Source organism: Tachysurus vachellii, chromosome 21 (assembly GCF_030014155.1).
Source record: "Tachysurus vachellii isolate PV-2020 chromosome 21, HZAU_Pvac_v1, whole genome shotgun sequence".
Classification (NCBI taxonomy): Eukaryota; Metazoa; Chordata; class Actinopteri; order Siluriformes; family Bagridae; genus Tachysurus; species Tachysurus vachellii.
This window is the reverse complement of record NC_083480.1, coordinates 4,679,494-4,695,702: the sequence shown is the minus strand read 5'-3', so window position 1 is coordinate 4,695,702 and position 16,209 is coordinate 4,679,494. Positions and strand designations below refer to the sequence as shown.

The following is a 16,209-nucleotide window of genomic DNA, read 5'->3' as shown; positions in this document are numbered from 1 at the left end:
CTTAAGCTAGAAATTGGACAGGTGTTTTACCTTAATGGTAATACAAAAATTGTAGAGATGCTTTCAGTCAATGTTGAAGGACTCATGTTTTGGACTTAATTCAATAAATAAGTATATAAATAACTCCTGGAATTAGGAACTCACAGTATCACAGTAAGGCCTAGAAGGTAATATCTAGTTCCAGTCTGAGTCTATGTAACTTGTGTAACTCCGCCTATAAACACCCATGCAGTCTGTGGTGCTAGTCTCTGTTCCTCTCAGTCAGGTGGAACCTAAAACCCTTTGCGTCTCCATGCTGACATCTTAAAACTTCATATTAACCTGTCGGAATGTGTTTGTCGTACTGAAATCAAACAAGATCCCGATCGTCTGCAGGTAAATATACAAGTTATTTTGTTGTTGCATTGAAATCGGAAGTCAGAGGAGATTTTTACGCGCACATGAAGCGCGCGGTGCGTACTGAGAAAATACTTCAACACACACACACACACACACACACACACACACACACACACTTGACGACACTACACGGTGTTTATATTGAGTTGAGTTGACTTGAGTTGGGGGAAAACCTTCCCTGGCGTTGTTTAGACTAATATTTGGACTTCCCCTGCTCAGTTTGTAATAATTCCTGCTTGATGTTGCGTAAATGCGCCTATAAACCAAAGGAGAATGAGAGCTGAGAAAGAAAGCAAGTGGGTTTTTACCTGAGTTCTGCTTTCCTCTTCCCTTAACAGAAGCACTTCAAAAGTCACTGAAGCTCTTCTGAAAGCAGATGATGGAAAGTGATTTGTGACAGTATTATGGGTTGATTTTTCTCTCCTTGAACCCGACACAGCCATGAAACATGATATATGTTATATGATTAGATATAGATATCTATATCTATATATATATATCTATATACTACAGGTAACTCCTGACTAAGCAAGTGTAAAGTTTCATTAGACTAAACCCTAAAAACTGTGCCCTCTAACTCAAAGGAGAACTTGAGTGATCTTCTCAGAGGTGTTCAGTATGACAACCTGATATTAATATTGTAATAAATAATGCCATGATAGTGTCATTGTAAACTAGAGTGACTGTAATGACAGTATTAATAATATGGGTATTAAAAGTATTTCAGCGCTGACAAACTACTGTTACAGTGCCAAACAAGGTCATTTCTTGCTGCCTCAAGGTCATTTCTTTTACTAGTTACTTTTACTAGATTTTTATCTTTCTTAATTGATCATTTTGATTAGAAACAGTACTGTATGTACTCATTACTATTACTAATAATTACTAATACTTAAATAAACCGTCAACAGGAAATGGTAATAATGTATGTTCTTGTCTAAATAAAGATGACATTACAAATTAAAATATCATGATCTAAACAAAAAAAATGATATTTTGGGCCAAAATGCTCAGCCATATTGCAGCGCTTTATTTGTCCACTTCCTTTATTCAAAAAAAGAAATTCTATAACTGTAGACTGTAAAAAATGTGCGATACAGTTACATTCACAACATAAAATGGTAAATTGGGTTTTACAATGGTAAAAATTGGGTTGTTCTTTGTTAATAAAAGGGTTTTTGAGAGAGGTTCTCAGAAGGAACCCCTCTGGAAACCTAGAACCATTAACAATTCAAGGAAGCTTTGATTGTTGGAAACTTTTTTGTTCATCCATTCAATGATATTTGTACTAAATGCCAGATCCCTGCAGTGTGTAGTGAAAGTGTTCTGAATGGCATACAATCTTCCCTGACAATCACAGTGACACAAGACAATATTTTGTTAGGGAGCTCCTTTATGCGGAAGAGGGTAGATGGCACTTTCTGCATGCGTATTCTGTCCTGTGACATTGTGGTTAATGAGCAGCAGTTTGAAAAGATGCAGTTCATTTCACTTTCAGAGGACACATTGATGAGACAAGGTTGTTAGCTGTCGTATGATAGGGGAGAGCTGGCTGCTGGATAGAACTGGAAGGTGACCAAATTGTGGAGAAACTGCAACCAGATCTATTGAGTCATCTAAAAAAATTCATGTAAAGATTGGAAAACAAAACATAGGAGCGATTGCATCACCCCATTCCTTAAACCTGTCTTGTTTATTAAAACAATGTAAAAGTATTTTTATGTCTTAGTTTTGAACAGCTTTCTTTTTCAATTTTTTTGTTTAAAGCAAAAAAAATCGTGCAAATCGTGTACTATGCTAAGGAATTTCTTTCATTTAATTCATACTCAGTGAGATCGTACAATACATTTTTTTGTTTTCCGTTACTGATATTGAAACTGTGTGTATTGGCTAAAACTAGCAAAAAAGGAGCTTCTTAAAAATTGAAACTTATGATAACTATCTAAAATGGTGATTTATTGGAAGAAATATGTCTGCTGTTTTTCCTTGTTTGGTGTGAAACATTCCCACACATATCATAACATATCAAGTCCTAGACATTGCTTTGCTAAATAGCGAACTACCGGTGGATACTTTAACATGTGACATGCTTTAAGTCACTTTATGTTATGAGCGGTTTGGTGATATTTTAAGCTCGAAATCATTCTTTATTTTTTATATGAAAGTTTTTTTCTCAAATTTACCAAAAGCTTACCGAAGGTCAGATTGTCAGATCTTTAAGTATAACTTTTTAATATATCCTTTGGCTATCTTTATACTAATAAATATATCATTGGAAGCCTGGATGAAAGGTTTTAAAAATGGTATCAAAACTTTTTAAAATATCTGATAACTGATATCCAGTATTTTAAGATTGAGTGATTATAAATGTATAAAACAAGCAGTTTAGTATTTAATTACACTGGACCTGATTAAATAGAGTATTTCATAACGTGTTGCTCTGTTTCTAAATGATTCCACACCCTATAATAGGAAATATTCTACATTCAAATAAGGAGGTTCTTCAGTTCTTGTTTTTTACTTCTTGAAAGGTTTCAGAAGTTTTCACAGGTTTCAGCAGCCTCTTCACATGGCCTCTATGTAGAAGTCAAGCTCTGAATGTGTAATGCTTTATAACTGGTTATGACAGTAGCAATAACTTTTTCTGGAACGAAATCTGTGCTTTAAGGAAAACTTACGGAACTTAAAATGAAAATACATGACAGTCAGAGAGCTTGAAGACGGATCTGTTTTTATCAAAAACGGCTTTCTAATGAGGCAAAATGTTCAATTAGAAATCAAACCATCTGTGCAAAACATCCTCAGACAATATTGTTATTGTTTGTGTAATATTCACATTTGGATAAAACCCTTGCTCTTGCACGTGAGGGGATTTATTTAATGAGTAAGAACAGTTCATTGATTAAGAAGTGAACAGAATTTAGTCATGTTTGAACATTCAGGTTATTTAATATGCAAGAATGATTTATTAGGAGATGTTTATGCATGGATGAAACCGCTGGCATTGTTTTACAGCTTTGCGAACGTTCATGCTTCGTCTGCTATCTAGTTTTTATCTATTTATTATCAAATCGTTTTCCGATTCCTTTTTATTCTCTGATCATCGACGCCAAACAGAGCGTGCTGCGTGCTACACGTGTACTTTCAGCAATACTGATAACACTATTCAGCCTACTGAATAAGTATAGCTTTGACTCTCAGCAAGTGAGAGCACAAAGGGTTAATGGAAATGTCATTTGAATAGCCGGTGGTGTGACAGACAAGGATCCACTGTGAATACCGAACAGTTGCCTGATTCTTTACGCTTTCAAACCTCAACTTTGCTTAACAAATTGAGCAGCATGTCACTCAGCAGCGGCCCTTACAAAAAAAATCAAGGACAAGCAAACAGACGAGCGAGAAATTCAATTTGAAACCTGTCCTTTATAAGTTGACCTCATCTCGCTGGCCCCATTACCTTTATCACCTCCAGCGTTGACGGTAAAGTCAATGTTCTAGCAGGGGACTTATTATGCACCCAGTTTTTGGATGTACTTCAAAATATCAGCTCAACGGGCTGCCCGGACATTTCCTCATTTTTTCCTTTTCTGTCTTTCAGGGTTCATTTTCTTTTTCCCACTGAGCCTTTCTTACTAACACCCAAGGGGTCCGGCGGTGTTAAAATAATTGGCACCTTTTAACAAGCTTCACGAAAGTGTGTGTCCTATCAAAAAGTGTGAGAATCACACTGGGACGTTGACTTGGCATGTTAACATTAAGCGTTTATAAAATCCAGGAATAGTCCACACTGTGTGGAGGATAGACGAGGCAGTAATATCAGAGCTCTTAGACTCATACACTACAAGCTCACACACTTGTTCCGTTCTGTAGCGCAAGTTAATACTATAACTGATAATACCGGTACAGGGTTGATCTAGAGTTGGAAGTTTGGCTTCGGAGCGACGACACGTCCCTTCACGTATCTGCTGGCATCCTTTAAAAAGCCACATCTGTTTATGCCCAAGGCTTTCGGGGTTGGTTTCTAATTACCTATAGAATTTACCTCTTTATACTCTAACTCAAAAATCTGTTTTGTTTGTGAATCACTTTCCAAAGAGTTATGTCTTTGTCTCATGCATCTGACTCATTGGAATATTGTTGTGTTCTTAATCTAAGCAACCTTGTCATGTTTGATCATGCTTCGTGCGCTCGGAACAAGATCATTTCACTTCTATTAGAGAACATCCATTCCAGACTGTTGTCTTGTTCTCCATCCAATGATTTGCTTGTATTTGTTCTGGACTGGCGCAGAGGACACTATTAGTAAAAAGTAATCAATGATCTGAATGATGAATAAGGTGGTGTGATTTTTTTATATTTTTTTTTTTACTTATTAAACAGTTACAGGTTTTCCTGATGGAGTACGCTTACCATTGTAAAAAAAACAAACAAACAAAAAAATAAAACATGTAACAAATTCCCTTTATCGCGAGGCGTTGACGCTGGAGACTCCTTACGAAAAAAGCTAAAAAACAAAAACTTTAATAAAATCATCAATAAAACCTTTTCCCAGCCTTCGCTTTTCTTCTGTCATGAAGGCGGACAAAATCCCTGGACACTGGAGACTCCTTATAAAAATGCTACATACTGAAAACTTCGTCATCATATCAATAATTCGACACATATTTGTCATTTAACGTGAGAAATAATGTGATTCACAAAAAGGAACGCTTTCTAACCGTTTAGATTTCACAATTCAAACGAAAAAATACCTTTATTAAAAGAGTTTATGGAAACATGATACATATTAAAGAACACATACTTCATGGGTCTTTTAAATGAAGCTACATGATTGATGCTCCAACTGTATGTACGTGTTTCAGCGTTGACTAAAAATGCATGTCGGAAAAGGAAGTAGAGATAAAATGCAGCTCGAGGATTATTTTTGATTATTTTTTTTTTTTTTTCAAAACGAAAGGAAGGTTGTTTTTAGTTACAGTAAGTGACCAGAAAACTCAAGTCGGTTATCCCGAACACGTCCTCTCCGCATTATGTTCACATGAAAGCAACCCGGTGATGCCATTCCTACAGTAGTTCCATCAAAACAAACAGACTGAAAGCACTCGCGTGTCGACTAATCCCTGACTTTAACACACGCAACTCTCACTGCGTTCGTTCGGCAGATCTCCTCCTTTTCAGAAGGCTGTTTCTTTTCTTTTTTTTTTTTAAAGATGGTTTTAGTCTAATTCAGGAGACGTGAAACAGCGATGCTTGATACTTAACTTCATTCCATTGCAAATGTTTGGAACACAGAATAAGCAACACACACGCACACACACACACACACACACACACAAACACACATCGGAGCTCGTTCTGTGCCATTTGTAGCCCCATATCTGTAATCTGCACTTTCCCGAAGAAAAGCCTCTTAGCATCTTTGGCCCTGAAGATGTGAAATTCTAGCAGTAGTAAGGGCCTGGTCGGGGGAGGCCGCTGCACTGCTTCACACTGTGTTTCAGTTTCACACAAAACACCTCACCGCAGTTCCTATGTGCTGGTAGGCTGGAGGAGCACGGCTGCAGCCCATTGGCTGGAGACGCTCTGTTGGTTCGTGGTTGTGCTAAAATCAGACAGGGTGGCTAGAACACATGGTGAGTACTTCCGCTCGACATTGCTCTCCACCACGAGTGTGAAACTTTTCGAGTTTTAGTCACAGTCCTGGGGAAGGAGACTGAAAGGAAAATGTAGTGAAATCGGATCAAAGCTTTATGTGTGATTAGTCACTTTGCAAACCCGAACTTAGCTAGAAATAAAACTGAAGCGTGTTTCAATCTTTCAATCAACCAACTTAAATAAAGTTTATTTCTAGCGCTATAACATAGCTTTAAGCTCTTAAATCTCGGCTGCTTTTTGGACTCACTCCGCTTTACTCTTTTGTGATGCAACACCATTTCTGCTTTAGAATATCTCTTTATATTGGCGCCGAAGTAAAAGCGTCGCACGGTCAAGAAAGTAAACATGAAGGCTTTTTTTTTTTTTTTTTGTTTTTTTTTTTTGTTTTTTTTTTTTTTGACCTTGCATCCTCCGCCTCTGATAGCTCAATCTCAAAAGAAGAGGCGAGACTGAACATCTGTGCTCGAAATGAGGAAGTGAAGATGTTAGTCACCTCCTCCAAAATAAGCTCAGAGGAAACTCGGTTAGGGTTGTATTGTGAACTGGAGGTGTGGGCAAAAGCCAAGCTCTTTGTGCGCCTGTCCAAATACGAGCTTGTGAGATCAGCTCGCGAGCGCGCCGTGAACGAGTCGGCTGAGTCACAATGAATTCTTGCAGAAGTTTTACAGAATCACTTGTTATGATCAGAGCCTGGTGTGTGAGAGGGGAAAAACCCTGTGGATTGTTTCCAGTTAGTTATCACCTGAGCTAGAAAACAAATCAAGAGAGTCAGAGCTTCTCTCTGTCTGTGTAGAGGAGCAGTCATATTTCTAAATCTTCTGGATTGTGGTGGTCGGTGGAAACACTCTGATGACGCCGTCACTTTCCCACAGTCATGCGGCTGCGTCCTCAAGAAGACCCGAGAGACTTGGCTTATTATTAAGTAGGAGTGATTGATAGTGGTCTAACAGCTGGGTTGATATTTTTCTGTCAGAGATACAGGAAGTGAGAATCTGACCTGCAGCTTCTGTACATACAGCTTTACTGCTGTTATCAACACACACACACACACGGTGCTATTTACCTTCATCCAGCATCAGCATCTTTCATCCTCCTTATTCGGCGTCTAAAACGTCATTTTTTTTTAGGCTGGATTCATGATCGCAATCCATGTGATCATATGATCACTATTAAAATTTCATATGATCACTATTAATATTTCACTGAACAGAGCATCTAATCTTACTAAAAAAAATCTCTATAAAGAAGCAGAAATGGAAGAAAACCACTTAAGCCACAGTTTGTACCAAAACTATTTTGAACCTTTTTATTTTTCAGTGCTCTTCCTCACCACATGAACAGGTAACCTCTACCATATTGTCAACAGTTCTGTCTAAAATGAATCATCTTACATCATCTTCAGGTCAGGAACAGGAACATTTTCCCAGCGATGCCATAGAAAAGCATCAGTTAGTGGTTAAAGTGTTGGACCACTGATCGAAAGTCTGATCGATCGAAACTGATGCCCATGTCCACCAAGCTGCCACTGCTGGGCCCCTGAGTGAGGCCCTAAACCCTTAATTGCTCAGTTGTATAAAAATTTGAAAAAAGTTTGGACATTAAGCCTGGGTCAGTGGTGGCTCAAGTGGTTAAGGCTTTGGGTTGAGGATGTGGGTTTAAGCTCCAGCACTGCCAAGCTGCCATTGTTGGGCCCTTGATCAAGGCCCTTAACTATCTCTGCTCCAGTGGTGCTGTATCATAGCTGAACCTGTGCTCGGACCCCAACCTCCATAGTCGGGATATGTGAAGAAATATTTCACTGCGCTGTAATGTAGATGTTTATAGGATAAGATACAAAAAGATAAGATACAAATTTTCTACACAAAATTCCAGTGTAAATAAGAGATTTTCTTTCTTTCCTTCTTTTTTCCTTTCCTTTTTTCTTTCTTTCTTTCTTTCTTTCTTTCTTTCTTTTTTCCTTTCTTTCTTTCTTTCTTTCTTTCTTTCTTTCTTTTTTCTTTCTTTCTTTCTTTCTTTCTTTCTTTCTTTCTTTTTTCCTTTCTTTCTTTCCTTCTTTCTTTCTGTCTTTCTTTCTTTCTTTCTTTTTTCTTTCTTTCTTTCTTTCTCTCTTTCTTTTTTCCTTTCTTTCTTTCTTCTTTCTTTCTTTCTTTTTTCTTTCTTTCTTTCTTTTTTCCTTTCTTCCTTTTTTCCTTTTTTCCTTTCTTTCTTTCTTTCTTTCTTTCTTTCTTTTTTCCTTTCTTTTTTCCTTTCTTTCTTTCTTTCTTTTTTCTTTCTTTCTTTCTTTTTTCCTTTCTTTCTTTCTTTCTTTCTTTCTTTCTTTCTTTCTTTCTTTCTTTTTTCCTTTCTTTCTTTCTTTTTTCCTTTCTTTTTTCCTTTATTTCTTTCTTTTTTCCTTTCTTTCTTTCTTTCTTTCTTTCTTTCTTTCTTTCTTTTTTCCTTTCTTTTTTCCTTTCTTTCTTTCTTTCTTTTTTCTTTCTTTCTTTCTTTCTTTTTTCCTTTCTTTCTTTCTTTCTTTCTTTCTTTCTTTCTTTTTTCTTTCTTTCTTTTTTCCTTTCTTTCTTTCTTTCTTTCTTTCTTTCTTTCTTTCTTTCTTTCTTTCTCTATTTCTTTTTTCCTTTCTTTCTTCTTTCTTTCTTTTTTTCTTTCTTTCTTTTTTCCTTTCTTTTTTCCTTTCTTTCTTTCTTTTTTCCTTTTTTTCTTTCTTTCTTTCTTTCTTTCTTTCTTTCTTTCTTTCTTTCTTTCGACTTTTTTTATTAGCTATATTAAAGTTCTATCCTTTTGTTCACTCACTGTTTTTAATATAAGTAACTGAGTACATCAGCTTGATAAATCTGGCGGAGGCGTATAGGAGTATGTTCAGTATCATTGTACAGGTCATCTCTGTACCAGCACAGATCATGGAGACATTTTTTATTATTTTCTTGATCTTAAATGATCATAGAAACTACAAATATAGCTACACATGGAGCTACTACGGATATGTATACAGTTACAGAGGGATTAAAGTAGGACATGTTCTGTAAATACACATGTATCACCTCCAGAATCTGACCTGCCTGCGAAATGGGGAACTGGAGAGTGAGGGACTGTGTGTGATGGTCTGGGAAACCATATCAACCAGTAAAAAAAAGTGTCCCTTCAGCCTTTTTTAGTCCAAAATTGCTTGATTTTGCTGCTTTTTCTGCTTTTTTTTGCAGCAACTACTTTGTAAAATTTCAAGCACAGGATTCTTCTTTTAAACTCCTAGCATTGAACACACGTGTAATGTCTTTCTTGAGAGCTCTGCTCATGTTACACACACGCAAACAGAAGAGGGATTTGGCCAGTTGAAGCAACAAAGCAGTCATTCTGCCCAAAAAATGAATAGCACTTTGCTAACTGAGGATGATTTCCTCTCACAGTGAATGCTAAGCTTTGATCAAGATGTAAGCCAAATCAGTGTGTTCTATAATCAGATACTGTGCCATTTTTATATATATTTTCAATATATATATATTATATCTCTTTCGCACTTTGTGAACAAATCTTTTCTGACTCAATAATTCAGACTGTATTAACTAAATAAAGCAAAATCTTTAAAGAAAATAAAACTACTACTAATATGATGTCACAATGTCACAAATTCAAACATTTATACTTTGACCAACAAACTTAGCAACAAAGCTCGGGCTTTTATATGTACCTACTAAAAAATGTCAGAACTTAATAATCTGAAGAAAAAACATAAATATAACACTTAGGACATAAATATTCACCATCGAGCAGCAACTCTTACTGGAAATCCAGCGCACCAGAGAAAGATTATGAGATTATTTATTTTGTTTTAATGAATTCATTTATTGATTAATTTTCACCCCAATACAGTAACTACAGTGATTATAAAGTTTACACAACCCAGAATCTATACATTTGCTGGTCTTTATGAAAGAAATTTTGATAAATTATGTCAGATCTGGGGGGCACGGTGGCTTAGCGGTTAGCACGTTCGCCTCACACCTCCAGGGTTGGGGGTTCGATTCCCGCCTCCGCCTTGTGTGTGTGGAGTTTGCATGTTCTCCCCGTGCCTCGGGGATTTCCTCCGGGTACTCCAGTTTCCTCCCCCGGTCCAAAGACATGCATGGTAGGTTGATTGGCATCTCTGGAAAATTGTCCGTAGTGTGTGATTGTGTGAGTGAATGAGAGTGTGTGTGTGCCCTGTGATGGGTTGGCACTCCGTCCAGGGTGTATCCTGCCTTGATGCCCGATGACGCCTGAGATAGGCACAGGCTCCCCGTGACCCGAGGTAGTTCGGATAAGCGGTAGAAAATGAATGAATGAATGAATGAATGAATGTCAGATCTGTTTTTTAAAACCTTTAGATTTCAAGTTAAAAACAAAAGAGGAAAAAAATTCCCAAATCCTATGAAATGTCAGATGTGTGTAGATATATTTATTTTTATATCCATTGTATATATTTGGGCTTTAAGGGGTTAAAACGCCAGACTCCTCATGACGTGTCACGTCACTTCACATTGAGACGATATGTAAAAAAAAGGTCTAGAAAAAAACATTGTTGTAGCTACAGTAAACTAGCTCAAAACTGAAAAGGTGAAGATATTCCACTGACACGTGAAAAAAAAAAGAAAGAAAAACCATCGAACACTTTGATCGGGTCTTAGATCGGATGGTCATGATGGTAAAAATTAGTGTCAGGTCAAAGAGAAAAAGAGAAGAATGTTTTTTCTTTATTTTTACTATAAATGTCAAAGGTGTATTTTTAGCCTTATGTTCTGAGTAAGGAAATGAGTTTGATCAGAGTTCGAGTGCAGTCTGACCTATAGGGCGGAAAAGGCAGAGCTGTCTCCTCAACGTGCATCCGATCTGTTAGCTTTATCAGATTTATGGCTGCGAGAGATGAAAAAAAAAAAAAAACAGTGTGGGCATATGGATACTATCAGACACTCGTAGCATTCATTTGCAAAGGCCAGAGACAGGAGAGACAATGCAGGAAATCTTTAGCTACAGGTGACCAGGTGCAGTGCTTCAGATGCCGAAAATCTATGTAAAATGTTCAGAGCTGATAATAAAACACACACACACATATGCATGAGTAATGCAGATTTTGCAGCAACGCTTACTGTACCACTCTCCTGTGCATCCAGTCCGGATGGTCTGTGAGTAACATTATTTCACATGTTCTCTGCGGATCTGCAGACCTCCTCTGAGCAGGTCATGCCTAAACGGATTCACTGTGATGGAGATCAGCCATCATTGTGCTTTCAGCCCCTGAAGCTCTGCACCGACTGCTGCATTAAATGAGGTTTAAATCAGTAATACAGTGAGTAATAACTTTCACAATTATAATGCACTCATATCTTTCCTGGGGTGTTTATGCTATATATAGTACTCATATCTAATACACACTCTTTAAAAAAAAAATCTTATATATAGAACATTAACAGGTTTTATCAGGTGCTTTATATTTTTTATACAAAACCATACAGAGCTGTTCGTAGCATGTGAAAAGGTTCTATCTGGAACCGTTTATGGGTTCTTTTTTTTTTTATTTTTATAAATATAGTTTTTTCTGTTGATTTGCTCTTAAATATTATGGATATTTGAACTGTTTCATATTAATGACAGCGTAATTAAGTACAGTAGAATTATTAAAGAGTAATTTAATAAATAATATTCAATAGAAGAGCATGGGGTGGATCAAATATACTGTACAACTAAATGAATATGGCATAGTGGAAGATTTATTATTAAGTTGCAGAGAACATCCACCTTATGTCATATTAAACCATTCAGGACTAATTATGTCAGACCTCGGGGTAAACAGAACCCAGACCAAATGCAGGGATAGAAGACAGACAGGGGTTTTATTAATACATTCACAAAATCAATGGACACAGGAAAACACTAGGGGAGAAACTAAGCAGATAAAATACGAAAGAAGATAAAAGAAAATCGGAAATCTAAAAACATAAAAGGAGAACACGAGGTAACAAACGACAAGACAAAGGACTCAGCAAAAAAACATACAGTATGCAGTGGTGGCTCAAGTGTTTACAGCTCTGGGTTGTTCATAGGAAGGTCAGGGTTCAAGCCCCAGCACTGCCAAGCTGCCACTGTTGGGCCCTTGAGCAAGGCCCTTAACCCTCTCTGCCCCAGGCGTGCTGTAATGTAGCTGCCCCTGCGCTCTGACCCCAACTTCCTCAGCTGGGATATGTGTGAAGTAAATAATTCCACCATACCATAATGTATATGTGGCGATAATAAAGGCTTCTGTGGTCCAATTTCATTCATTCAAGACAGCAGGTATAAATAGAGGAGGTTACTGAGTGACTTATAAGGAACAGATGTGCAGAGGTAAGAACAGGCTAAGGATCAAATTAGGACTATACAAGTCTTTTACTGTATATACAAACTTTCATTAAAACTTTAGTATAAATTAGAAGAACGTTAACATAATATCCTTAATATGTACAATATAAGTGAAAATTATTACAGTCACCAAGCAGACATTTACAAAATAAATCACAGTTTAGCCTGGAGAACTCTTCTTGTTTGCTCTGACACTAGAACCCCATTGGGGTAAAGTGTTCTTTGGAGCTAAGTAAAGAACCCTAGGGCTCTGTATTGAACCCCAATGTACCTTTTCCATTGGATGTTTCTATTGCACAACAGGTTCTTTGTAGTGGAAAAAAAGTTTCTCTAGATTTTAAAAATGTTCTTTAAGGCACTAAGGGAAAAAATGGTTCTTTTAAAAACTGTTCACTGAAAGGTTCTTTGGGAACCAAAAAATGGCATGACAGACACACTCATCACATGTACATTTTCCACCTCCACTTTAGAAATAACTACATTTTCCATACTGAAAGATTTAAAATAAATATTCAGCACCACTGTGACTGAGAACAAATGTGTAGTTATATGTGTGTGTGTGTGTGTGAGTGAGTGTGTGTGTGAGTGAGTGTGTGTGAGTGTGTGAGGGTGTGTGTGAGGGGGTGTGTGTGTATGTGTGTGTCTATGTGTCTGTGTGTGTGTGTCTGGGTGTGTGTGAGGGTGTGTGCGTGTTTGTGTGAGTCTGTGAGTGTGTGTCTGTGTGTGTGTGTATGTGTGAGGGTGTGTGTCTGTGTGTGTGTGTCTGTGTGTGAGTGTGTGTGTGTCTGTGTGTCTGTGTGTGAGTGTGTGTGTGTCTGTGTGTGTACTGTATGTGTGAGTGTGTGTGTGTGTGTGTGTGTTTAACCTGTGTCTACAGGTCTCTCTGACATTTACCTTTAAATTCATTAAGAAATATTTTCAACGAAGACATTCTGGCTCATAACCGTGTGTTTTCGAGCCTATATTTATTTATAAAACTGTCTTCTTAATCCAGATCTGCTAGAAGTACACCATGTGTTCTGCCACACAGACTCGTTTGGTCATGTTTCCAAGGGTCCGGTGCGGACAGAGCCTCACAATTTCCCTTGACACCTTGTTTGCATTTTTATAGTCATTAACTGAGACGAACTGTCTGGACCGCCTGATGCAACAGTTGCACATTTTTCATTTGAGCTCGACCTTCGAACACGAAGAATATTGTATGAATGAATATTATGAATATGAATATTCAATATATGAATATTATATTTATCTATATCTATCTAATATCATTTACATTCAGTCACTTCATATCATGGCCACTGTGTCATTGTGTCTCTAAACTCCAAAGATTTCCTTCCTTTCTTTCCTTTTTAACTGATTTAATTAAAAAAACTGTGTTTTTCTGTAGCATGATTTTCTTCAGCTTCTGCTGGTTCTAATTCAAAACCAGGCCAGTAAATAAATGCCTTACTGATGTAATTCACACATGAACCTGTTGGGCAAATCTGCCTCTATGGGCCAATGGGCTGTGTGAGTTCTCTCGGCGAATCTTCAGGATAATTTCAGGATAATTCACTTGTTGAGCTCTAAAGTCAAGCAGAATATTTGGAAGAAGGTTTGAAGGAAAATTCTCTGTTTTAGAGAAATGTACTGAATTAGATTTCTTTATTGAACCACGTGACATGACATCACCGAAAGCATAAACAAAGCTTTCAGGGTTCATTTAAATACATCTGCTAAAATAATTTTAAAAAAATATCTAAAAATAATTATCTAAAGTATTTAATTATCTTAAAATAATTTTTGTACAGTGAAATTTTTGTACCTTGAACTGGGAAAACCCGGCGTTTAGCCGATGCTCCTAATCGCTCACGGTCACAGCTGTAAATACGACGGCGTACGCCTTCCATTAGGGAAGCAGACAAATTTTCAGTAAAAAAAACTATTTGAATGTAGAACAATTTACAAACAAAACCTATTTTGTATTATTTTGTAGTAACAAATATCAGTGACATCGATGTAAGCTGCTGTTTTTCACATTGAGTAAAATAAACTGAGAATAAAACAGAAGGCTAGTGTTTAATGTTAGCTCTGTTGACAGAATCTTGTAGTTATTCTAGTCAAAGAAACACAGTGAGAAGGAACTACAAGAGAATAGAATAGAGTTAAGTGCTATTCTCGATATAGAGGCCGAGTTAGCGTTAACCAAGACGTGTCTCATTACACGCGACTCTGACCTTGGATCGGAGCCAGTTCTTTTTGTACAATATCATCTTGAGCGATGAGCAGTCTCCGACAACTCGATGTACCCACAATGTGCCACATTCTATTTGACACCTTGAGCTGTAAAGAGAGAAAATTTCAGGGGAATCGTTCAAAGTTTTTTTTTTACATCCAGAAAAGTCTTATAGCCTTTTAATGAATTATGGTTAACAGTAATTCTTTTTTCACATGGAATAAAAAGTCTTATATATCTTATAAATCCTTAGAAATCATCTGGATTTTTTTGTTAATTCAGAATAAAAATTATTGGTAAAAAAAAAAAAAGGTGCAAAATAATGGTTTGTGTTGCATCAAGTGCTATTTTATGAGCTGAAGATTATGAAGGCAGAAGCCATATTTATACCAATTAAACCATTTAGCAGAGATTAATGTGTGAAATTCTTATTTAAAATCTCCTTAATAACACAAAAAGTCCTATTTATCTTTTTATCTTCATGTTGTCTATTCCTGGTTTTTACGGTGCTTGAAGGCATGTGCTTGCGTTTAAAGGCAGAGGTTTAGAGGCATTAAAAAAAACTGTCTCTGATGCAAAACTCAGGAAAAATATCTGTCAACCTCGAAGGCATAAACTCCACACGGGTAATTTGCATAATCTGAAATGGCTGCTCAGGAAATCTACTTAAATAGCGACTCGTCTCTGAATACCCTTAACTTTCCTAGTGAAAATATCGACTTAACTTTTGGACTCTAATCTCTGACTCTGAAGGCAGCAGGTCTTTGCAAGCGGTTGTTGTGCTTTCTGTTAAGTAAAGGCATTTCATGGTGTATGAATCAACCTGAAGGATTTAGGATCTTTCTTCTTAATGAACAGATGATTCAGGTATTTTACAGCTCGATAGCAGGTTGTAAGGGTGCTTTTTTTTTCTTTCTTTATCCTCAGGCCTCATCAGGGAGCGATGGAGAACGGAGGGTCTGAAAACGTCCTAGCTGACGAGTGGGAGAATGTCGAGAAGAACCGGTACATCCTGTGCCGTTACATTAACCCCAACAAGCTGACATCGTATTTAAGGCAGTGCAAGGTCATCGACGAACAGGACGAGGACGAAGTGCTGAACTCCTTACTGCTGCAGACCAAGACAAACCGTGCAGGTACTGTGTACTCATTGTGTGTCTGAGGTAGAGTTTGTGTGTCTGTAGTTTCTCATCTCAGTGTTTCTGCTGTTTACAGTATCTGTTTGTGTACTGGAGCAAATTTGGGAGTATTTTGTTCCCGGTCTCTCTCTCTCTCTCTCTCTCTCTCTCTCTCTCTCTCTCTCACTCGCTCTCGTTCAGTCAGCACCCCAGTTCTGGTCTGCTATGACAGCAAGACTAAACACTCTGGAATATGAGAATGCAAATGCTGTGCAGAAAACATTTACATGCAAATCGCACCATCAATCAGTTACTCAGTCACCACATCTCTCACTGTGCTGTTCCAGTTGTGTAATATGATGATGAATGGAGGCTTTTAATCCCATGAGCTGATACTGCAGCTGCATTTTTTTTTCCTACTGCACTTCTTTCTGAACCTAAGTATATTTTTTT

General features: G+C 37.3%; 1 protein-coding gene across 4 annotated transcripts in view; it reads left to right on the top strand.

The window, feature by feature from the left end:
* The first annotated feature begins 238 nt into the window (after nt 1–238).
* Nucleotides 239–16,209, top strand: part of card11 (caspase recruitment domain family, member 11) — a 36,567-nt gene continuing 20,596 nt past the window's right edge. For all 4 annotated transcript variants that reach the window (XM_060897372.1, XM_060897373.1, XM_060897375.1 and 1 more), the window contains exons 1-2: nt 239–375; nt 15,566–15,774. In XM_060897372.1, coding sequence (XP_060753355.1) covers nt 15,582–15,774 — 193 coding nt within the window. In that variant the 5' untranslated portion in view covers nt 239–375; nt 15,566–15,581. The remainder of the gene's footprint in view (nt 376–15,565; nt 15,775–16,209) is intronic.